The sequence below is a fragment of the Emys orbicularis genome, chromosome 1, assembly GCF_028017835.1.
Source record: "Emys orbicularis isolate rEmyOrb1 chromosome 1, rEmyOrb1.hap1, whole genome shotgun sequence".
NCBI lineage: Eukaryota > Metazoa > Chordata > Testudines > Emydidae > Emys > Emys orbicularis.
Window position 1 is genome coordinate 311,390,940 of NC_088683.1, and position 24,892 is coordinate 311,415,831.

The window sequence follows — 24,892 nt, forward strand, 5'->3', positions numbered from 1 at the left end:
TGAGGGGAGCATAAGAAACCGCCAACCGTCCAATTCCCACAGCAGCCCTCTCAGCTCCCCGCAGCCCACCCCGGCCTGGCCCGCCCCATATTGAGCCAACCAAAGGACGCTCATTGGAGTGACTTCACCTCCCCCTCCCAAGCGCCTGAACCAGCCAGCCACGCCCCTTCGCGGTTAAGGCAATAGCTTCATGATGACTTGGTGATGCTGACGCAAGAGCTCGCGCCGCGCTAGCTCGTTGATGGGTGTTTGTTGCCACAGCAGTTATGTGGGGCGGAGCTGAATCGCCGGAACCGCTCGAGTCGCTAGCGGGCGGGTGAGGCCAGCGAGACCGATGCAAAGTGCGGAGGGTCCGGGCGACGGACAAGTGGCGGCCGGGCGGAGAGTCAGCACCGCGGGCACCCAGACCGACAGCGTGTCAGGTGAGCGCCCCTCCCCCACCCCCCAGACCGTGCCAGGTGAGCGCCCCACCCCCAGACCGACAGCGTGTCAGGTGAGCGCCCCTCCCCCAGACCGAAAGCGTGTCAGGTGAGCGCCCCTCCCCCACCCCCCAGACCGTGCCAGGGGAGCGCCCCACCCCCAGACCGACAGCGTGTCAGGTGAGCGCCCCTCCCCCAGACCGTGCCAGGGGAGCGCCCCAGCACCCAGACCGAGAGCGTGTCAGGTGAGCGCCCCACCCCCAGCACCCAGACCGAGAGCGTGTCAGGTGAGCGCTCCTCCCCCACCCCCCAGACCGTGCCAGGGGAGCGCCCCTCCCCCAGACCGAAAGCGTGTCAGGTGAGCGCCCCACCCCCAGCACCCAGACCGAGACCGTGTCAGGTGAGCGCCCCACCCCCAGCACCCAGACCGAGAGCGTGTCAGGTGAGCACCCCACCCCCAGCACCCAGAGCGTGTCAGGTGAGCGCCCCACCCCCAGCACCCAGACCGTGTCAGGTGAGCGCCCCTCCCCCACCCCAAGACCGAGAGCGTGTCAGGTGAGCGCCCCTCCCCCACCCCCAGACCGTGTCAGTGAGCGCCCCTCCCCCACCCCCAGACCGTGCCAGGTGCGCACCCCACCCCCAGACTGAGAGCGTGTCAGGTGAGCGCCCCTCCCCCACCCCAAAGCCGTGCCAGGTGAGTGCCCCACCCCCAGACTGAGAGCGTGTCAGGTGTTAGCGCCCCTCCCCCACCCCCAGACTGAGAGCGTGTCAGGTGAGCGCCCCTCCTCCACCCCCAGACCATGCCAGGTGAGCACCCCTCCCTCATCCCTGGCACCCAGACCGAGAGAGTGCCAGGTGAGCGCTCCTTAATGCCCTTCCTACTGGGACCGCCCCACCCCTAGCCCCGGTCAGACAGCATGTCAGGTGAGAGCTTCTCTGTTCTGTATCCCCAGCGGACAGCCCTCCCCGATATCCAGGTTGACAGATAAGAGGGAGCCTGTCTCTCCCACAATGTGATCTTTCCATGCCTCCAGGACTGAGCCTGGCAGCATGTCAGGCAAGAGCCCCCTTCTATCCCACTTGCCTCCCCTCACCAAACTGGAACCTACTCCCCACCTCCTTGGTGTCCTCCATCACTAGAAGTTGATCAACTAGGGCCGTGTGTCTTTCTAACAGATGTGCTGTAGTCAGGGTGAAAGTAATGCGGTACGGTCTGGTATGGCGTACCGGTAAAACATGGCTGCCGGTACCGGCCCCTGCCACTTTACTTTAACGTCGCTGCCACTTTTGTGCCCCTTGTCGTTGGCGCTGCCCCGGCAGGGCCTTTATCGTCCCTGCCCTTTTTGCCCCCCCCCCCCCCCCGGCTGCCAATGCGGGGGGCAAAAGGAGCAGCTGCCCCAGAGCCGGCGATTTAAAAGGGCCCAGGGTTCCATCTGCTGCTGCAGTAGTGGCGAGCCCCAGGCCCTTTAAATCGTCCCTGGAGCCCTGGGCGGCGTGGGCCAGGCAGCCTGGAAGGGCTGGCTGTGGGATGCTGACCACCAGCCCTTCCAGGGGGGGCAGAGCCAGCCCCGCCCCTTCCGGGGCCCCCGTACCAGTAAGTTTTCAGTTTTACTTTCACCCCTGGCTGTAGTTGAAACAGCAGTTATAGGCCTGATGGAGAAATCATTGGGTGAGGTTCTTGGCTTGTGTTAAGCAGGTCAAGCTAGTGGTCCTTAAAATCTATGACTACAGTGGAGGAGGCTCCCCCACTGGGACATCGACAGCATGTTAACTGAGTCCCATTTTCAAGGAGCTTACCGTTCAATATGTAAATACATAGAAGATGGAAGAATACTCTGGAAAACAAGATGTGTGGATGACTGTTCTTCTCTCTTTCCTTCCACTCCCTCATCTCTTCGCACATCTTTTCAAATTATAATCTCATCTAAATTTACACTATGGTAAAATCTTTTCTAGGTAACTGGTTCTAATTTGCTATTGCAAGAGCTGTAAGTGTAGGAGTATATATTCTCACGTATGCTAGCGGATCTTCCTTTGTAGTTCTTTGTTTACATGATACATACACTTTAAAATTATTTAATGATTAGAAATGTCGCTTAGCCATCTATTCTTTTGAAACACTCATTAGGGAGTTTGTAAGTCTATTTCTGCCTGGTAACTGCTCCTCTGGCAGGACGGCTCAGAGATTTTTCCCATCATTCTTCTTGAAGTTTTCCTAGCATTACTAACAATGGGTGTTTCCCACTAAATTTTATTTATATGGTTTCCTGCTAAACCAGTACTACTTACTTGAGTTTGGAATCTAGTTTTATTTTTTTCCTTGTATTGTATGTCTTAACTGGGTTTTATGGCCTGTGTACTTAATTATGAAGCATTCCTTTTCTTAAAAGTAACACTGTTGGAATTGACAGTCCTGTGGCACCTTATAGACTAACAGACGTATTGGAGCATAAGCTGTGTCTGATGAAGTGGGTATTCACCCACGAAAGCTTATGCTCCAATACGTCTGTTAGTCTGTAAGGTGCCACAGGACTTTTTGTCGCTTTTTACAGATCCAGACTAACACGGCTACCCCTCTGATACTGTTGGAATTATTATTATTAATACAGGATATTACCATGACACCAATTCAATCATAAATTCCTTTATTAAATCCAAAGACCAAATTATTCCTGAACAATTACTTTAGCCATGTCTAAAAATCTAAATATGCCTTCATATGCCTACAGGCATGATCCACCTATAACAGGGCCCAAATAGAGGTTTTGCAAAATAATCTTGCAAGAGTGTTATGAAATTCTAACTGAAACTAATTTTGATTGGCTTCAGATTTTCCCTTACAGTGTTTGTGACCCAAATGTAGCAGGGGGAATAAGGTGTATGTGCAGACTGCCCATGAATACCACACTTATGGTGCCTGAGCACCATGGGAAATAAAGATGGTGCTGCTAAAGCTCTGCTTAAGAAGAGAACCATTCTCCCTTCTGCTTGAATTCCTCTGAGAAACCCAGTCCTTATGGTGGGTACAGATGGGAAGAAAACCTTCTATCCAGCCTTGGTTCTCTTTCTGCCAGTGTAAACCCTCGGAATTGAATAACAAGCGTTTGTTTTCCCTGCTGTTGAGTGATACTGAAATGAAGGATAGTGTTACTTCCTGGATGACATTTTATGTGACTCAAAGCTTGGCTCCTATTCATTCCCAAGACCAATACTCTAGTCAGGAATTGCCCTTTGACACTGCTTTTGCTGAGTCTTGTAGTGGGGATGAGATGAGCATCCCCAGAATTATTTGGGAGGATGATGGTGCTTTGATACACCTGCAAAGTTCTCTTTCAATAACTATACATTGGCAGCAGTTAAAAAAAAAAAAAAAAAAAAAGTGGCTTGATTTTTCAAAGGTTCTGAACTCTTGCAAAAAGGGGAAGAGGAGGATCCGGGGAACTACAGGCTAGTCAGCCTCACCTCAGTCCCTGGAAAAATCATGGAGCAGATCCTCAAGGAATCAATTTTGAAGCACTTTGAGGAGAGGAAAGTGATCAGGAACAGTCAGCATGGATTCACCCAGGGCAAGTCATGCCTGACTAACCTAATTGCCTTCTATGATGAGATAACTGGCTCTGTGGATGAGGGGAAAGCAGTGGACGTGTTATTCCTTGATTTTAGTAAAGCTACTCATACCGTCTCCCACAGTATTCTCGCCAGCAAGTTAAAGAAGTATGGGCTGGATGAATGGATTATAAGGTGGATAGAAAGCTGGCTAGATCATCGGGCTCAATGGGTAGTGATCAATGGCTCCATGTCTAGTTGGCAGCCGGTATCAAGCGGAGTGCCCCAAGGGTCGGTCCTGGGGCCAGTTTTGTTCAATATCTTCATTAATGATCTGGAGGGAGGAGTGGTAGATACGCTGGAGGGTAGGAATAGGATACAGAGGGACCTAGACAAATTAGAGGATTGGGCCAAAAGAAATCTGATGAGGTTCAACAAGGACAAGTGCAGAGTCCTGCAGTTAGGACAGAAGAATCCCATGTACTGCTACAGACTAGGGACCAAGTGGCTAGGCAGCAGTTCTGCAGAAAAGGACCTAGGGTTTACAATGGATGAGAAGCTGGATATGAGTCAAGAGTGTGCCCTTGTTGCCAAGAAGGCTAACGGCATTTTGGGCTGTATAAGTAGGGGCATTGCCAGCAGATCGAGGGACGTGATCATTCCCCTCTATTCGACATTGGTGAGGCCTCATCTGGAGTACTGTGTCCAGTTTTGGGCCCCACACTACAAGAAGGATGTGGAAAAATTGGAAAGAGTCCAGCGGAAGGCAACAAAAATGATTAGGGGGCTGGAGCACATGACTTATGAGGAGAGGCTGAGGGAGCTGGGATTATTTAGTCTGCAGAAGAGACAAATGAGGGGAGATTTGATAGCTGCTTTCAACTACTTGAATGGGGTTCCAAAGAGGATAGATCTAGACTGTTCTCAGTGGTACCAGATGACAGAACAAGGAGTAATGCTCTCAAGTTGCAGTAGGGGAGGTTTAGGTTGGATATTAGGAAAAACTTTTTCACTAGGAGGGCGGTGAAGCACTGGAATGGGTTACCTAGGTAGGTGATGGAATCTCCTTCCTTAAAGGTTTTAAGGTCAGGCTTGACAAAGCCCTGGCTGGGATGATTTAGTTGGGGATTGGTCCTGCTTTGAGCAGGGGGTTGGACTAGATGACCTCCTGAGGTCCCTTCCAACCCTGATATTCTATGATTCTAACTGACATTAACTTCAGTGGGTTGCAGGTGTTCAGCACCTCTGAAAATCAGGTCACAATATGTTTGTTTAAGGTCCACCTTAACAGATATTTGGAGTTGCCTTTCAAACATATAATACAAGCTATCCATTGTGCTACACACTTTTGTTTACCATCTATAAGGAATATATATGTTCTGGCTACAGAAGGGCTCTGAAATTCATAAATGCAAGAGAAATATAGATTAATGGGATAAACTCTACAAGCCAAAATTACATGAAGAGTAGACCTATTTTACAGTTTTGTTTTTCTTTAGAAAATGTGAGGACAGGAATTTCCTCACACTTGTTATATATTGCATAACAATTGGGGTCCCACAGGGATCAGTTCTGGGTCCAGTTCTGTTCAATATCTTCATTAATGATTTAGATAATGGTATAGAGAGTATGCTTATAATGTTTGCGTATGATACCAAGCTGGGAGGGTTTACAAGTACTTTGGAGGATAGGATTAAAATCCAAAATGATCTGGACAGACTGGAGAAATGGTAGTACTGAAGTAAATAGGATAAAATTCAATAAGGACAAATGCAAAATACTCCATTTAGGAAGGAACAATCAGTTGCACACATACAAAATTGGAAATGACTACCTAGGATGGAGTACTGCAGAAAGGGATCTGGGGGTCATAGGGACCACAGGCTAAATATGAGTCAACAATGTAACGCTGTTGCAAAAAAAGCGAACATCATTCTGGGATGTATTAGCAGGAGTGTTGTAAGCAAGACAGGAGAAGTAATTCTTCCACTCTACTCTGCGCTGATTAGGCCTCAACTGGAGTATTGTATCCAGTTTGGGCACCACATTTCAGGAAAGATGTGGACAAATTGGAGAGAGTCCAGAAAAGAGCAACAAAAATGACTAAAGGTCTAGAAAACATGACTTATGAGGGAAGATTGAAAAAATGGGGTTTGTTTAGTCTGGAAAAGAGAAGACTGAGAGGGAACATAACAGTTTTCAAGTACATAAAAGGTTATCACAAGGAGGAGGGAGAAAAATTGTTCTTTTGAACCTCTGAGGATAGGACAAGAAGCAATAGGCTTAAATTGCAGTAAGGGCAGGTTAGGTTGGACATTAGGAGAAACTTCCTAACTGTCAGGGTGGTTAAGCACTGGAATAAATTGCCTAGGGAGGTTGTGGAATCTCCATCATTGGTGATTTTTAAGATCAGGTTAGACAAACACCTGTCAGCAATGGTCTAGATAATTCTTAGTCCTGCCATGAGTGCAGGGACTAGACTAGATGACCTCTCGAGGTCCCTTCCAGTCCTATGATTCTATGATTGTTGCTGTAATGTGCACATATTACTTATGTTTGCATTGATTCTAATTAGCTGTGATGCTATTTGTGATTCTTCTGTGGAGAGAATTCTAAAAATAAACTGTTGCTTTAAACCGTCAGTTATATTGGGTTGTATGCAAACACATTTCTTTACCTACTTGTCTCTCTACCTGGGTTCACATAACAGCACCTATCGCTACAGTATCCAAATGCCCAAATTTCCCCCCCCCCCCAAAAAAAAAAGAGAGAGAGAGAGAGAACATCAAAATAGGCCACTGGTCTAATTGTTCTTCCTACTTTCCCTGAGACAGTTTTAAAAATAAATAAATACAAATTCCCTCTTCTATCTCTTCTTGCTTTCACTTTTTTCACCTTCCTTCCTGTAGGTATTAGAAAGGATTGAGCCTTGTGGGACTTAACAGGTGACTGCTCTGAAGTGTAGAGGAGCATTTACTCATCACAGCTCTCCAAGCATCCCTAAAGGAGGGAATGGAAGCATATCAGAGCTATTGTCTCTGAGGCAAAATAGTAGTATGCTGTGCCAACTGTGTAAATGCTACAGATAGTCCCAAGACATCCTCCTATCTATGTATGGGGGAGGTCATCCATCAGCACTACCAGAACTGTATGTTCCAAGACCAGGCCTGGATATTGAATAGAAGGAGTCCCAGATATTGGTGGTGGATAGGTGTGTTTGGAGGTGACTCTTTCCTAATTTCATGGTTATCTTGATCAGAAATTGAATATTTCACACCAGGCTGTAGTTTGTAAGATCTGCTGGATCCAAAAATGGTTTCTTGAGAATTGACCAAACTGTGTGGTACATTTTACTAGTTTCATTGGTGGTGGTGATGGTAACAGTCTGTTATCCAAGAGCACCTAGCAACTTTGCTATCTTTCACCACTTGTTAAAGGCATGTGTCTGACTCACAGGAGGTGACTCAGATTTCTTTCAGCACATTTAATGTGCCTTTCTCCATGAATGTGCCAAATTCAGTGGGACTCAGTATATGGTTGCTGCTTTCCCCCCACAAGTGGGATGACTTCTGTGAAAAGTACGTTACCAGTTCCTCACATTATACAGAGCTGGGTAGACAAAGCAATTTATGTTCCAGAAAAGTTCTATGTAGTGGGTTTTAGCCACAGCAATAGTAGAAGCAAAAGATCCACTAGGCTCTACCATGGCGGGTGTAGAATTTCTAGGAAATCTTTGTAGTTTATTTGCATCTAATCATATTTTCTGCCGAAATTTGTTTCATTTCCTTCTTGCTTCATTTGATCGAAATATCAGAAAAGCATGGTGATCTGTGGGGCTGGTGTTGGGGAGAGATGAATTTATGCACTAGTATTACTAGTGCCCACTGAGTGATTATAATGCCTCACTAGCTCTTCCATTGCTTGGTCTATAGGACTAGGGAAAGTTTTCATGGTAGATGCTTGGAGTAATATTTAGGTCATTAAAAGTGTGAAGGAATTCTTTATTTTAAAAACAAAAGTCACAATTTTTGCTTGTTTTTTGCTTTTCAGTTTTGGTAATAAAATTAGGTGAAATCGCTCACTTTGTTGTTTTCACTTTCCAGATCATACTTTTGCAATGTTTGAATTTTAAATTCTGCATATTTATTTTACTGTTTTTACTTGCATATTAATTAATGGAACAATTTCTTTGTATTTATTACACTTTATTTAAATACACACTTGTATTTGAATTACATGTGTGTACGTTTAAAAAAATAATATATTGAGTACATGCCAGTGTAAAACAGCTTACTACATTTTCTATAGAGGAAACATCAATATTAGTCATTGGCTTTATAAATGCTTGTTTTTACAAAATTTAATTTGGAGGCCAAATTTAAGTTGAAGATGGCACTTCAAGCTACACTACCGTCCAGTGTGTATTAAGCAAGGTATTCCATCTTTTTCTACCTACACTATAGAACACCAGTTATGAGTCTTAGTCATTAAAGCAATACAATATTTGTATCAGTTAATATTTATCTTTCATCTTTTTTCTGATGACAGGTCAAACACCAAGGCTTTCCAAAGTCAACCTTTTTACTTTGTTCAGTCTCTGGATGGAACTATTTCCCCCAGTTGAACAGCAAAAGAAATCGCAGGTAAAATATATTGCTTGCAGTTTAGTTGTCCTTCCTGAACAGATGCTAACATTTAGGCTGTGAATACACTTAACCAGACTATTGTGTGTTATCATTTATACATAATAATAAATACTTTCCAGGTACTTTTTTGTAAAAGTACAAAAATTGTATTGATTGTATTTCTGACCATTTTCTCTTCTGTAGTAAATGGCAGAACCTGAGAGCAAAAATTTAAGAATGCTATCTATTCACCATCTAAACTTAAATGTAGTTACATACTTTTCTTTTGTTTATATCCAAACCTTGTTCAAACAATAGGATTATTGTAAATGCTCTTCTGTCTAAGGTACTATAGATGCTATAGCAGAAAAGAATTGAGATGTCATATGTACTACAATAGATAAGGAATTCCAATCAGCAACATTAACTTTGGTCATATGATCTCAAAAGAGGCTTGGTATTTGCTGACAGATATTAAATTAGAAAGATAGGAATGGGGTTATAAATGTGGCAGAATGGTGGTCCAGATTTAAAAAATGGGGCTGAAATGCTAAAGAATCTCTTGAGACTGGTGGTCCCCTGTATTTTTCAGCACATGTTACGATGTGTTGCCATGTGATGATTTCTTGAATTGTCTATACCTTACTCAGATGGTAAGAGGGTGTACGCTGATGTAGTGTTATGGAAAACATTATGATGTTGTTTGGAGTCTACCTTCATGGATTTTCCTGTAGTCCACCAAGCTGGCCAATGGTTCACTCAACTGGGGCTTAAAAACATGGATCCCATCAACAGAGCAGACTCTCTTTAAAACACAAACCTTCTTGTATAGTTATAGGAAACTGTCATTTTAAAACCAAACTCTTGAGTGAATGGTAGGTGCATGGAGCCATTTGAAATGTCCATTGCACCTTTTTAAAGCTAGAATATCTGGGTGTTAGTGAAAAGGATATTTATCTGTGTCAACTGGTTTCCTGGATAACTGAAAGACAGTGATGCTTCCAATTCGAGGTGTTTTTTTGTAAGCACCTTGTTACAGGGTTCTCTCTAAGCGATCCCTTTGGGATCAAGGATTTTGTTACTCTTCTTTAAAAATAATTAACTTTTTATACATTGCATACCTATATGCCACCTGATGGAGTCTAAGATAAATCTTAATGTACTCCTCTAGTCTAGTGCCAATACTTTTACACAAGTGTAAATGTTATTTCTTCATTTAAACTGCTTGAAGGGGAAATGGCAATACAGCTCATGTATAAACTAGAACAGGAAAAGGAGGGTAAAATAAAAATTGGTAATAATTAGAAAACTGACCCAAGCCTCAAAGTTAGGTTCCAAATTTAACTAACTTGCTGTTCTAGGGTATTCAAACCCACTCTTCTGATTCTGCCTATGATAGAGATATGGGCTCCTTATGAAGTTTGAACCCAAATTCAAACTTAGACAAAGTGACTAGGAGAGGGCAGGTAGTAGGCAGCTACATGGGGCTGTACAAAAATCCCAGATACATAACTATCACTAACAATGGAATTTCTTCATAAATCTTAAGCAACTGTAGTCTTTCAGTTCTCACTCTTAGTAGCTGTAACACCATGATGGCCATTATTAGAAAAATCTCATTGGGCTAGGCTGTCTCCTATTTTTCCACAAACACAGATGATCCAAATGTAGCAAATGTTGCCTGCAATGTACAAAGGGAGGATTTGTCTTCCTGATTCCCCAGGCAGCCTCTGCCGATGAGGAGAGGCGGAACTAGTGTTCAGGGCAGGCTCTAGGTTTTTTGCCGCCCCAAGCAAAAAAAAATTTGGCTGCCCCCCACCCCAGCCCTGGGCTCTTCCCCCCCCCGCACCACCAGTGCCCTCCCCCACCCACACCCCCTGACGCCCCAGCCCTGGGCTCTCTCTTCCCCCCCCCCCCGCACCCCCTGCTGCCCCAGCCCTGAGCTCCCCCCAAACATGACCTCCTTGTTCACCACAGCAATCTCCATTTACACTTGCAGTGGGGATCAAACCGTTTCTCCTATTTTTATTTCACTTTAGTATAAATCTCACCCCCGTAACCCCATCTTTAGTGCTCCAAATGCACATGGAAGGCATAGGGACTAACCCTCAAACCTTGTACCCAGAAAGGGATGGGGAGCTAGTAAAGAGGGTTCAGGCAGAGGAGCGGGTGTGAGGGTGCTTGGGGGCTCTACACTGGCAGAGAGGCGGGGTGTGATGTACTTGCGGAGGAGGAGAGGGGGTATCAGGAGGGTTGCAGGAGAAGAGGTGCAGGGGAGGGGGGAGGTGCGGGAGGAGAGGACTGGGGGAGGGTACAAGGGGAGAGGTGTGGGTGAAGGGAGAGTACAAGGGGAAGGGGTGCAGCGAAGGAGCAATGGGGGAGGTACAAGTGGAGGGGATGTGAGCGGGATGAGGGGTACAAGGACTGAGAGGGGCAGGCGCTGACAGCTGCTTCCCCAGCCCTGTGCAGGCAGAGCCGAGAGGACAGACACTGACCCCCAGGTGCCTGAGCCGCGGGGGTCCCCCGGCAGGGCAGTATCCCCCGCTCGGAGCCGGGCTCTGCCTCTCCCCGTCCAGGGCAGGCAGCGCGGGGCTGAGGCGGGGGAGGTGCGCGGCGGGCTGGGTCTGGGGGCAGGAGGGGGCGGCGGCAGCTCCCTGGCAGCTCGGGCTGCCCAGCCACTCGCCCTATCAGCGCGCGAGCCGGGATCTGCGCCCCCTGCCCAGCCCGGTGGCGCCCTGCACAGCCCACTCGGGCGGGGAAACGCCACACTGCCCTGGGGAGACTCAGAGCAGCAGCGGCAGCAGGACCCCTCCTCCCTCCCTGCATCCCGGGCCCCACTTCCCTCCCTCCCCGGCTCCTCACACCCAGGCTGGACTGCAGTTCAGGCTGCCCGGCCACTGGAGAGGCAGAGCATCATCCCCCGGAGCTGAGCCCCTCTCGCCGCCACAGCCCGGGCTCAGCTCCGGGGGATGATGCTCCAGCTCTCCAGCGGCAGGGCAGCCTGAACTGCAGTCCAGCCTGTGCGACTCCGGCTGCCATGAGCGCCATCTAGTGACTGCAGCCAGAACTGCAGTGTCCGTTCCAACTCAGCCTGAAACCCTCAGCTGACAGGGAACATCTTGGTTCAGGGCCGGCTCCCGGCTTTTTGTGCCGCAAGAAAAAAAAAAGGGGGCGGGGGGGCTGGAGTGCCGCCCCTTGGAAAGTGCTGCTCCAAGCACATGCTTGGAGCGCTGGTGCCTAGAGCCGGTCCTGCTAGTGTTGGAAGCTCAGATGTTCTCCAGCATAACTTCATCCTCAGTCCTGGGAGAATGAATAAGAGTGCTGAACTCATCAGCATTCTTACATGGAGGGTTCACTGTGCAACAGAGAGGATTCAAGAATGTAGGCAGTGACTAGGATTGGAGGCTGTACCCTGGCCTTTCCACACAGATCCCTTGAGCCATGGTTTTAGTTTCTGTGGCTGGAAGGGAGGGAGACGAACCTCACTCAGATGGAATCATTCAAAAGATACTGACTGGAAATTTGTGGGATGTCCCATCCTCCATGTGGATTTTCAGGGAATAATCTGCCCCAGGAAAAAAAGACAGTAAGATTCAATGTGTTTTGACTGGAAATTTGATACAGGATCTGTTAGATGAGTAGAATGACTAAAAAAGATTAGCATGTACTTCCAAGATCTATAATGAACGGCACTGCCTAAAGGAAATGTAACCAAGAGATGTATCTGCCTATTAATCTCTGAGAGACAAGGTGGGTGAGGTAATATCTTTTATTGGACCAACTTCTGTTGGTGAAAGAGACAAACTTTCAAGCTACACAGCGTCACAGCTAAATACAAAATGGAACAGATTGTTTAGCATAAGTAGTCCTCCTTGTATTTAGCTGTAACACTCTGCATACCTTTCCTAGACCTGAAGAAGAGCTCTGTGCAGCTCAAAAGCTTGTCTCTTTCACCAGTGGAATTTGGTCCGATAAATCCACCTTCTCTCTCCAATATCCTGGGATCATGAAACATGTTTTGACCATCACTGCATTATCATATCCCGCAATGCTGCATGTAGATAAGTCCTTGCTTTGTGGAACACACTGAATGAGCTATGGCATCATTATGAACTTTTAATTTGTAACAAAAATTAATAATGTACTTTTTAATAGGTAAAGAAGACTGGCCTGGTCATAGTGAAAAATATAAAAATGGTTGGTCTACATTGCTCCAGCGCAGACTTACATGCTGGTCAAATTGCTCTGATTAAACATGGATCAAGGCTTAAAAACTGTGATCTTTATTTTTCCAGAAAACCATGTTCAACTTGTTTAAAAATGATTGTAAATGGTAAGTTACAGACTGTAGTATGGAAAGGGTAAACATGTTAATTTAGATGTTTTGCTACTTATGACTGACTGACTATACAGAAAACTCATACTCCCTGGGGATTGCCCCAGTACTGTATGTAAATGTTTACCTCATTGGTTTGCATAGTAAGCCTTGATATTTTCATTAGGGGAAACCAGTATTAAATGTCTCTATTCTACAGTTGGTGATTCAGGAAGTGGGACTCTTTCCACTGAGCCAGTAGCCACTCAGTGTCTCAGGTACTGTTAGGTGGCACTATTGTGTTCATTACTTGAACATAAAACTTAGGCCTTTGACCACTGACATTCTCATGACACTTTGCAAGGGTAGCAGTGTTAGCCTGGGAGTCCTGGTTAGTTTTATCCCAGGTAGTTGCATTCTGCTTGCCTACCTGTAATTTTACCAGAAGATCCAATTGCATGCTAAGTATTAACGGCAGCAAAGAGGAATGTGAGTTGGTGTGGAATTCAGATGCAGTTCTTTGAAATTCCTTTTCCATTTAAGATGAAGACCAAGTGCATTTCACAGATCACGTTCTTCGTCTTTGTGTGGTGTGGACTGACTGCACTGTTCTTCAGCAACCCTTGCTTTTCACCACCTAGAGCACCACTAACAGTAGCTGTTTTTTTGTTATGCACTGGCAATGTAGTCAGGTGGTACAAGACACAAAAGTAATGAGTCCCTGCCCTGAGGAGCTTACAATCTAGAAAACAATCAGCTTCAGTCTATTGGAGATGGTGCATCTTGGCCTTTTGGTTGCCAGAACTGTAAAAGCATAATAGAAGCAAAACTAGCTAATCTAAGACACAATAACCCCTTGATGCTGATATTTGCCAGCACATATGCTCAAATACAGTTTGAAGAATACCCACTCCTTGTTGTTAAAGGGGTCAAAATGCAGTATTCTATGGTAATGTTTTAAAGTTAAGGTTATGAAAAATGTTTTTAACACCAGTGTTTGCACACTTCCTGTTAACCATGTGTATCTTCTGTTTCAGCTGGAGTGAACAGAATTTCTTATTGGCCTGCAGATCCTGAAATAAGTTTGCAGAATGAAGCCTCCAACCCTACTAGTACTGAAGATGCAAAGCTAGATGCCAAAGCAGTAGAAAGATTGAAGTCAAATAGTCGAGCTCGTGTGTGTCTCTTGCTTCAGCCTTTAGTGTGTGATATGGTGCAGTTTGTAGAAGAAACCTCTTACAAGTGTGATTTCATTCAAAAAATTGCAAAAAGTCTTTCTGGGAATAACGCTGACTTTTATACTGAGTGTAGACAAGAAAGAATAAAGGAGTATGAACGTTTATTCCTAATTTCAAATGAAGAAATGCACAAGCAAATATTGATGACTATGGGTCTGGAGAACCTCTGTGAAAATCCGTATTTTAGCAATCTTAGGCAAAATATGAAAGATCTTATCCTGCTTTTGGCCACAGTAGCTGCCAGTGTCCCTACCTTTGGCCATTTTGGATTTTATTGTAATGGATCACAGCAGACAAATGACATGCACCATCAAAGCTTGCCCCAAGAAATTGCAAGGCACTGTATGATACAAGCCAGGTTACTGGCGTACCGAACTGGTGAGTTTCTATGTGAATGGGAGAAAAGCCAGTCTTGTGGTGATCATGGGACTAGAAGTCAGGAGCCCTGGTTACATTCCTGGCAGTGCCAAACACTTCCCATCTGACCTTGGGCAAGGTACTTACCTGCTCTGTGCCTCAGTTCCTACATCTGTAAAGTGGGGGTACCACTTAGAGTACCTCACAAGGGGCCTTCATTAATGTTTGCAAGGGGCTTTGAGCTCTTCAGATGGAAAGAGCTCTCACCGTGCAATTATCCTACACTGGCAAAGCCTCAGCCAGCGTGTGCACCCCCTATCTCAAAGATTACAACGTTATTTAATTTATTGGAGCCCCTGCAAGATCTTTTATATACGAACACCTTTTTGTCAACAAGTGACACCTAGTGATCAGTTGGCATTGTGGTAAGCACTTAATACACTTAAATAGAAAATAATAGTAAACAGAAATAGAGATGCTGTTCCATATCTGTTCATTACCCACCAGCAGAATACTAGTTAGTTTTGTATAACAGCATTTTCCTATTCCCATTGTTTAGTAGTGATAGTCATTATACACTTGACAACTGACCGTTTCCTGCTTGCAAAGATTCTGGAGTTTTGAAGAACAGAATACTTTTTTTTTGTAGAGGACAGAGGCTATGAATTGACTTTGGTCTACTTTTGATACCAATGATTTCTAATCCCTTTATTCTCTAGTTAATTAAATAATGGCAGACTTGTGCAAATTCCCCTATTAGAAACTAAAATTCTTTGCGCTATTATGCAGGACTCTGAGAAAAAATATATACTCTACATGATAACCCTTAGGAAACTTAAAATTGACAATACTTTCCTTACTCATTTTTTGCTTCCTCCATGTTGGTTAGTTACTATGTTTGCCAGTGTTGTTTTTTATTTTTCCATTAATAAATGAAGCATTTGTTTGAAAAATCCATCCAAAATTGGTTAGATTGATTTTTTTTTCAAATACTTTAAAATAGGTCAAATATAACAAATTGCTTGTTCTATTGAAAAGGGATGTAAATACAGTATATCCCTTATATTAATATATCCTTTTCCTTGGCCTGCACATTTAAAGTTTGAAGTATTGTATGTGTCACATCCCCTAGGATGTACCTGGCAATAAGAAACTTTTACATCCTGTGTTTTGTGAAGAGGTCTCATCACATTTAGAATTCTTTCTCTTTCCCTTCTCTGACATCTATCACATCATTAGTCCCCATGAGTCACTGATGTGATTAAGTTGAAAATCAGTTTGACTGTGAAGCTGAACTTAGACTGACTCAGATGTTTGGTTTTCTGGAGCAAAGTATGGTTTGTTTTTGTTTTGTTTTTTCCTTCCAGCTTTTGTTCTATAGGACAAGGGGAAAAAAATAACAGATGGCAGTAGGGTAACTTATAGAGAGAGCCAAGTACCAAGAGATCTGCACACTTTAGGGTTATTTCATAGTGTGTATGCATTGGTACTAGATAGCCTAAGTGTCTCCTAGGACTTAGAGAATGTTTGTTGGACAAAGGGTGCAGGAAACCTTTCTTATATTAAGTCATACCACCTTTAACCTGTAGATCTTTCATCCAGCCTCCTGTTCCTTGCCATTTCTAAGTTTCCTTAGTGTGAAAGAGACCTCAGCATAAGTCTTGGGTTTTTACATAAGATTGGCTTCAAGAAGCACAAGCTATTCATTCTTCCTGGCAGCATACACCATAAGCCCCTAAACCCTCTACATCCTGCCACCTGCACAGTTGAGAGCCACAAAGCATCCAGTTTATGCATTAATGTATTTGTGCCCCTGGAAATGGGGCAACCATCAGAGGTCTTGATAATGTGGTCATAATTAAAGTGTTATATTAAATAAATGACATGCAAACCACAGGCAGATCAGTGGAGGAGGACATAGATGCTCTGGCTGGCACTATATAATTTTTATAGAAAGGGTATTTCCCATACTTCCTTCTGCAGGTAAACCACTGCTCCCCAAAACCAAATGCAGCACTGACATAAGCTAGCGTAACCTCCATCTAAGTTAATGGGCACTCCACCCATGTACAGCTGGGCAAAATTTGGTTCGTTATTCCAGCCTCTCTTTCAGGGAATCTGAGGCAGATTTCTGGTATTTGCATGTAATTGGGCCCAGGAAGGTTTAGAAAGTTTCTCTTTTGTCTAGTTCCTAATTATCCTCGAGGCTTTTGTGCCTCCAGAACAGCAAGAGGAATTCCTTCCAGAAATCTGTCCGTTCTTACAAGTGACTCTGGTGACACTTCTGCAAAAGCAAAGGAATTCCATTCAATTCAGATTTGTAAACAAAAATTGTCCGCTGGTGATCAACTCTTCCTACACTTCCAGCACCAATTTTTGAATTGATGAGTGATCTGCATATAGCGGTGTGGGCTTGGGATGCTGTTCAGGTCTGGCCATCTGTCTGCATGTTCCTCAATAACCATAAAATAGGGAAATCTCTGAGCATGATAGGTACTAGCTAACAGGAACTCTCCATCCCTATGCCCACAGCAAATGTGGCACCCATGCATCTTGTATCCTTTCAACCTGCTCTGGAGCCATAATGAAGAATTTTCTTTAAATTACATATTTTTAAAACTCCCACTCTAGCTCTCTTGCCTCCCTCTGAAAAATTGTATTTATTTAAGGTTCCAATTCTGCCCCCAGTTACAGTTGCAACTTTAAGTCAAGAGAAGCTGCTGGGTGCTAAACACTTTGAAAACCAGACCATTTATTTAGATGCCTAAACATAAGTTTTGAAGCCTGGCTTTATGCTTTTTTGCAAATCGTGCCCTTTGAAAGAATGCTCATTTTGGAAAGTTAGGAGGCAGGGTTGGCACAGAATAGAGAGAGAGAAAAGGATCAAAGTAGGGAGCACATGCCAGGATAAGTTGAGGCAACTCCCTGTTAACCTGGTGATGACACAAGCCTGGGCTGCCTAACCCTTTGGACTCCGTTTTAGACCACAATATGATGACCATTTTTTAAACCAGAGAGCATTATCTAAACAAAGAGCACTGATTGGTTCAGGTAAGGGGGGGATAAAACTTGAGGAAGAAGGTTTACAGCCATAAATTGTTCTTCTGTTTTACCTTTATTAACTGAAGATATTTGGATAAGTGTTTATTATGTCCAACCCAGCTTGTCCTATTTAGGCTAGCAGTGACATCCTAATCCTATGTTAACTGATATTGAACTAGAGCTGTAGCATTAGTTATACCATGTGGTAAAGAAGGGATACAAGGAAGGAGAACAATTCATGCTGGCTAATATATAGGAATAACTAAGAAAAACATGTAAATAATTTGTAAGACCTGGTAAAAACATTTCCTTGCCAGGAAAGTCCCCCTGTAAGTGATTGCTGAATTCTACATGGCACTAAGAATGCTGGGAGATGGTTAATTGGAACAGCACTGGTTGAAGTGTTCTGTACCGAAAGCCATAATGTTCTTTACCACCGTAGCACACCCCGTTTTTAACCAGTTAAAATGCCTCCTGTCAGAAATACCTTGGAAGGCTTTCCAATAACTTAAATGAAAGTTTTGTTCAAACTCCTGCATACTGTGTAAGAGAGAGCCCACAAAACTCTACTGTACTAGAGCTTGATTCTGTATGTGGCTATTAAAAAGTTTGTCTTTAAATAAATTTTGATTAATTTATTCTTTTTTCTTTTTCTTTTTTAAGTTTCCAAGTGATCTTCTGCCATCCATTAAACTCCTTGGTGCTATGGGCTAGATTCCCAACACAAAGTCCTTTGCTTTGTGTAGGGTGGTCAAAGCCAATCACAAAGCACCTAGTGTTTCTAGGTAGCTATCTTCTTAGCACACATTGCGTTAGTAGTATCTAATAACTGTCAAAAGAGACCCAATGCTTATATCTCTCCACACTGTAAAGTAATTAAATTATTTAGTCAGCTAAGATGTTGGGGAAAAGACACAGCCTGAGTCAGGAGGGCTGCGTTCTGTTCCTGTCTTTGTCATAGACTTGCAAACCTTTGGTAAGTTTCTTAATCTTTCTGTGCCTCATTTTCCCTATCAGCAAAGAGGAGCTAATACCTCTCAGATGTGCCATGAGGCATCATTCATTAATTGTTAGGTAATGCTATCAGATTTCCAAATGGAAGTTTTCTACAAAAGTGCTTATTACTTATACATTCTATATTTTAGAGGATCACAAAACGGGTGTTGGAGCTGTTATTTGGGCAGAAGGAAAATCTGTGAGTATGGAAAAATTGTCACTTTGTCTCACACTGGCAGTTTGTACTTTAATTTTGCTCAGCATTGACTATATAACTTTGTAGAAGAGGTGTTTATGCCTTATGTTATTAAAAATTGCATTTTTTTATTCTCTGGTAACCCTAAATTAACTTTTGGTTGATAATTAGGCTGTCAAGATGGATTAGTATGATTGAGTTGGTAAATGCCACAATGTTTGTGCCTAGTTTCTCATCTGTTAGACTCCATAGTAACAGAATTACAGTCATTCCAGGTGTCCTAGCTACAAAGCTTTGCCAGTACTACTAATCCAGCAACATGTGCTGTTCAACAGTGTCACTATTCAGTTCTTCTCCCCTAGAGAAGTCAAAGGGCAACAGTTTACCTGACAAATCCTTGTTTGATGCAACTGTAGTGTTACACCACGTTGAACCTTTTTTTTGCAGCAAATGTCTGGTGAACATGCCTTCTTTGGCTCAGAGTAGGGTTTGAGGGAATGTAAAAATGCCAAAACAAGGCATATACTAATGTGCAGCATTGACTCATAAATGGTAAACCTAGACAAAATGCATTCATGTACTGAACTATACTGTTGTGATGCAACAACAAATAACTATAGCAGTGCTGGATGTATCAGAATGACAGGTTATTTTACTTCTGTGGAAAAGTATCTTAACTAATCGTAGATATGTGTCTCTGCTATTTCTCCTGCTTCAACTTGCTTTCTTGGTTCTAGCTACTCTTCACTGGAGCAGTACTTTTTGAGAACCACGTCTATTTAGTGACTAATTAATCTGCATAGCAAAATAAGAACTGGAACCTGAATTTAAGTCACAGAACTTTAGTCTCCGATTTTATGCCTTGGTTCCTCACATGGCACTAGAAAGATAAATGTAAAGTGTTATTACTCTCCTTTTCTTTTCATGTCCAGGCATAAACTTCTTTATGCTAGAGCTCATTTCATAGGTCTTTTCCATCTTTGATTATTCTTACTGTATTAAGAGAGGTAGTGAGTCCTCCTGCAAGTGCAAGATTATTCCATGATGTATTTTCTAGCACTTGGTTTGGATTATTTCATTCTAGTCATCAGATACTTAGTTGTACCACAAACTATTCTAACTTCAGCCACTAACTTCTTTACTATATCAACACGTCTGCCATCTGATAGATCTCCTTGCAATGGCCAAATACAGGCTTTTGCATCTCGAGCTCACCCTGTAGCTGCTCTTTCCTGCTCTCACATATTGCAATGTGGCTTAATGACTCAGGCCTGGTCCACACTAACCCCCTACTTCGAACTAAGGTACGCAAATTCAGCTACGTTAATAACGTAGCTGAATTCGAAGTACCTTAGTTCGAACTTACCGCGGGTCCAGACGCGGCAGGCAGGCTCCCCCGTCGATGCCGCGTACTCCTCTCGCCGAGCTGGAGTACCGGCGTCGACGGCGAGCACTTCCGGGATCGATTGCTTACGGCCGGACCAGGAAGTAAGTGTAGACCTGCCCTCAGTCATTCATACTTTTTATTGCCTCTATCAGTGCTGCTTACAAGGAGAAGTAGCCAATGAGGACGACTTGCATTATTTATTTTGTTTGTGTTATAATGTGACCATCCAGTGCCATGGATGGAGATGGATAGATATAGATATATATATATGGCACTGGATGGTCACATTATAACACGAACAAAATATATATATATATATATATAACCCCCACCACTACATACACACAATATACTGCTAGTGAAAGCCCAGCTTTAACTCATAGTTTCTACAACTTAGAATTTGAACACTGAATTAAATATAGGTCTATTGGGTAGCACCCTGCAGATGTTCAAATAGACTGAATATTAAATCAATCTTGATGGTTCACTTTTGCAGAGCTGTGATGGAACAGGAGCCATGTATTTTGTAGGCTGTGGTTATAATGCCTTTCCTGTTGGATCTGAATATGCTGATTTTCCACACATGGATGATAAACAAAAAGACAGAGAAATCAGAAAGTTCAGATACATCATACATGCTGAACAGAACGCCTTGACATTCAGGTATATGAATCTATTATTTTAATATCAGAAAAGAAAAAGGCAGTTCAGAAATGAACAACTGGTAGATGCAGAGCATGATGTGATGATGAAAGGTGCTATGTACAATCAAACTACACATTTAAACGTGATGTAAAATTTGAACATTCACAGGTAAAATAGGTTCTGTGAATTCTTCAAAACAGTCAAGGACTTGACTTAAATTGTTCATTCTTGTGTGTGTGATGGGTACCATTAAAACTCAACAGTCACCATCTCTGGTACCTGTCATAACCACATTATTGTCCTGAAATGAAATGCTACAGAATGGTAAATGCTGAGTCTTTAACAGTGCTGTGTTTGTCATTCAGATAGCAAATCCTAACCAAATGTGTCCTCTTGTTCCCATGTGCTTTGGTAGGAATAACAAACCTGCTCCGAAGAGCAGAATATAATATGATTAACAGAATTTCTTTGCTCACCCACTTGAGCCTAAATCACCACCATTCAGAATTGTCGAGTTTTTAATTTCAGAATCTTTTTCTGACTACTTGTAGGTGTCAAGAAATAAAACCAGAAGAGAGAAGCATGATTTTTGTGACAAAATGTCCTTGTGATGAATGTGTGCCTTTAATCAAAGGTGCTGGCATCAAGCAAATCTATGTAGGAGATGTAGATGTTGGAAAGAAGAAAGCAGACATATCATACATGAAGTTTCGTGAACTTGACGGCGTTAGCAAATTTACGGTAAATGGTAGAACCTAGCGAATTTTTTTAAAAAAAATCTTTAAGTGTACAGGAATGTTAGGAGAGCTATGGAGACGGGGCGTAGAAGTTCTACCATCATGTCACCTAATCCTGCTTGGAGCAGGGTTCAAAGAGATGGTAGTAAAAATGCCTGCACTCTGTCTACACTGGTGTTTGCACCATTGCTGTGCTAGTGTGAGACCCGTGATGGGAAAAGTGCTAGTGTAGACAAGGCTTCCGATACAGTTTTTTCAATAGGAGCATTTTGCAGTTAATAGCCCATTTTTAAAAACCCTCCTGCCGCTTGACCAGATTCAACAAGCTCAGACATAATCCTCTCATACCTTCGGTAGCTTGGAAGATCGGTTTCCAATGTAAATGCTTCCAGATGCATCTGGGAGATTAAAATGGGACCTTCCTAACTACATAAGGTCCCTTCTTCAACCCTCCCCACAAAATCTGGGTTTTCAGTAACAGGCTGGGAGCTGAGGAAAATATCATATATGACACACTTTGCTCAAGATTCTAATTTTCAGTATTTTGTTATGAGTGCAATTGTCCCCTCTGCTACCATATGGGGAGGCCAGGGTACGTGCACACGGAGTAGATGTACAGAAGAAAGAGAAGGGCTCTGTGGCATGCTCTCCTGATCCTTTGGAAGCCCGTCTAAAGGGACAGTATATGGTGCATACTCTGCAAAGTGAAAAGGGGCAGGCCAAAGGCAGAGCTGGGAGTATCTCCATGGTATCTCCCTACAAAGTTTTCCCTTAAATAAGATTTGCTAACTCAGTTGGTACTTTTGTATGAAGTGACCTCCTCCAAACCCTCCCCTTCATACACTGGGGTGGGGTTGGAGGTATCCACTGGAAGGGCCCATTCAAGAACATAGATCTTGGAGGAGTCACAGTGCATAGGGTGGAAGGTGGATCTAGGCACCTGTTCTGAGGCACTGGGCCTTGTAGGTGTTCAAGATCATGGATGTTGGTGCAACTCTCCCATTCCAGCAGGCAATTCCGCCTCATAAGTGGAAGTTGTGGCCACACAGTTTTAACAGAGCAATAGTTTTTTCCTTCAAAAGGTGAGGTGTGAAAAGAAAGCAAACCTTGTTTGTAGTTTTATAGTGTCAGAGGAGCTCACAACCTTAAAATGAAGTGATGTCCCAAATGTCCTCTTCCTCCCATTGTTTGTTTTTGTCCTCTAGAAAAAATGAAACTTTTTCTTTTTCACAGTGGCAACTAAGCCCATCCCACACTGGTGTTCATGAGCCCACAGCCAGAGAAAGTAAGTATTTGTAGTAACAGGTTGTAAGTAATCACATGCAATAAATACAACAGATTTTGAAAACAAACCCTGAATACTTGCAAGGTCATGGCTCACTTTTCAAATTCTGACAGAGACAACATGCCTATTTAAACTTTCAACTAGATACTAGTGGTGAGTATAAAACTTCTGTATTCATTTAAAAAAAAACCAAACCTGACACCCCCCACACAACATAAATATCCAGTAGTGCTTTATCCAGGTATGTAAGTTATCCATAGTATCCTAGTTTTTTGCACTGATGAATCCATCCTATTGGGAGGGTTTTTGAAAAGCCTTCAAGTGACTTGGAGCACAAGTACCAGTGACTTTCAATGAGATGTGGGCTCTGAAGTCACTTAATGCTTTCAAAAATTCAAACCACTGTCCACGTTTTATAAATAAAAAAATGCACCAATACTTTTAATCACTTTTTCTCAAGCAACTCTCATTTCCATTGCATTTAATGGCAGTTGGTCCCCAGATCACTGAATATGAGCTGTTTCCCACTCCTTCAACCCCAAGCAAGTGTATGTGCCAAGCGAGCTGTCACTTTCCAAAGACAGGAATTAAGTCACAGTGTCATGCTAAGGCCCTTTCTACACTAGGGGAAATGATCCACTGCAACAAACTAGCATCAGCTGTTAGCCTCTGAATCAGGTTTGGAAATGATGTAAACAAAAAAATATTTGTAACACCCAATGCAGAAGGCATGCTAGATATCTTGTTCCGGGGGTAACTGGGAATACCTTGACTGGAAGTACTGAGTCTGCATAGTGTATACACAGCTAGGAGTTTCACTGATTGTTTCTGGTCTGTGAGAGGCCACAGAGCACTGACTAAACTCCAGCATGCAGTGAGGTCCATGTGAAATTTGAGATCAATTCTCAGGGGCACTCTCTTCTTTGGTTGTTTGGTCAGGAATTCATCAGATATTACATGGGTGTTCACTAACCACTGCAGAATACCAGTAACTAAACTATTTTCAACCCTAGCTGAGGAGAGGTGCATAAGGTACCAGTGCTTGACCACTGTTGTCAACAGGTTATTTTCCAAATGTTTATTCCTTTAATGCGGTGCCCTTGAGTTTTAAAACCATCTCCATTCTGGGCCACTCAGTATACTTACCTCACAATGGCTGTGCTTAAGTGGAGTAAGCTCCTCCATCTCAGGAAAGGTGCTCCCTTATCCTTGCTGAAACTAAATGTGCTACCTCTGTTTTCAGCCCAAGGTATGAGAATCCTGAAGTGCTGTGTGCACACACAATGCTGTGCCTGCATAGAGTGTCTGTCTGTCCTAAAGTAGATTAAATATTTTAATTAATTGATTGCAGTTTTAAACCCACTAATGACAAGTATTCATAGTTGGGAATGTGGCAAGGGCATTGACCTGTGCCTTCCCTGGGAACTTGGAGTACATATGAAAGAGGAAGACCTGTGTAGTCCCTGGATCCAGACTCAGACCCATGTGTTATAGCAAATAAAAAGGGATAGACATTTTTATCTAGAGCTCTCGACCCCCATTGCTGTGTGCTAATGACTGTACGAACAGCGTGTGCTGGCATGTCACCAGCATTCTTTCAGTGGAGTAATAGCTGAGTAATTCTCAGTTGGCTGATACTTTATATAGGTATCTCTTAGGGGTTGAGTCTGCTTAACTATCCCCACAGTCAAGGGGGTGAACTAATATCTGTTATTGGACCCACTTCACCATCTTTTCTCTCTAATATACTGAGAACAACATGGCTACAACAGCAGTGATATGGTCACGATACATTTGAGTGTTTAATGTATATTTAATATTCTCTTAAAACATCTTGTGTTTTAGATGGCGTACAGAAAACAAAATCACTAGATGAACAGCAGCACCAGAGCAAGAAGCTCTGCCTTGGAAACTATTGAGCAACTAAGCACGAAACAAGCAAGGTCTCTGCAGATTCTCCATAGCACTTTTATAATCCAGCCTGTTTGTGCTAGCAAATAAGGATGGGTTTTATTTATTAATTACTTGAAAAGAGATTTTTTAGAATAAGTTTATTTATGATGTCTTAAATGTTTTATAGCATTTTTAATTTAGATGTTTATGA

General features: G+C 43.3%; 1 protein-coding gene across 2 annotated transcripts; it reads left to right on the forward strand.

Annotated features, from left to right (window-relative positions):
- The first annotated feature begins 305 nt into the window (after window positions 1-305).
- On the forward strand, window positions 306-24,707 carry CDADC1 (cytidine and dCMP deaminase domain containing 1). 2 transcript variants are annotated; one of them, XM_065415676.1, is made up of 13 exons: window positions 306-422; window positions 8,514-8,608; window positions 9,074-9,088; window positions 9,158-9,171; window positions 9,249-9,251; window positions 10,720-10,759; window positions 12,746-12,923; window positions 13,943-14,521; window positions 18,688-18,737; window positions 20,618-20,784; window positions 21,318-21,507; window positions 22,737-22,788; window positions 24,634-24,707. In XM_065415676.1, the coding sequence occupies exons 1-13, from the start codon at window positions 335-337 to the stop codon at window positions 24,705-24,707; spliced, it is 1,545 nt and encodes a 514-aa protein (XP_065271748.1). In that variant the 5' UTR covers window positions 306-334. The 2 variants fall into 2 exon arrangements, with proteins under 2 accessions (XP_065271748.1, XP_065271741.1); XM_065415669.1 differs by lacking the exons at window positions 9,074-9,088; window positions 9,158-9,171; window positions 9,249-9,251; window positions 10,720-10,759.
- Window positions 24,708-24,892: the final 185 nt, after the last annotated feature.

Excerpts from the sequence above, each read along its gene's own strand:
- CDADC1 (XM_065415676.1), top strand. The coding sequence starts at position 335 with ATGCAAAGTGCGGAGGGTCCGGGCGACGGACAAGTGGCGGCCGGGCGG. Across the intron at positions 21,508-22,736 it reads ACGGCGTTAGCAAATTTACG|TGGCAACTAAGCCCATCCCA; the intron begins GTAAATGGTAGA and ends TCTTTTTCACAG. Across the intron at positions 22,789-24,633 it reads TGAGCCCACAGCCAGAGAAA|ATGGCGTACAGAAAACAAAA; the intron begins GTAAGTATTTGT and ends CTTGTGTTTTAG.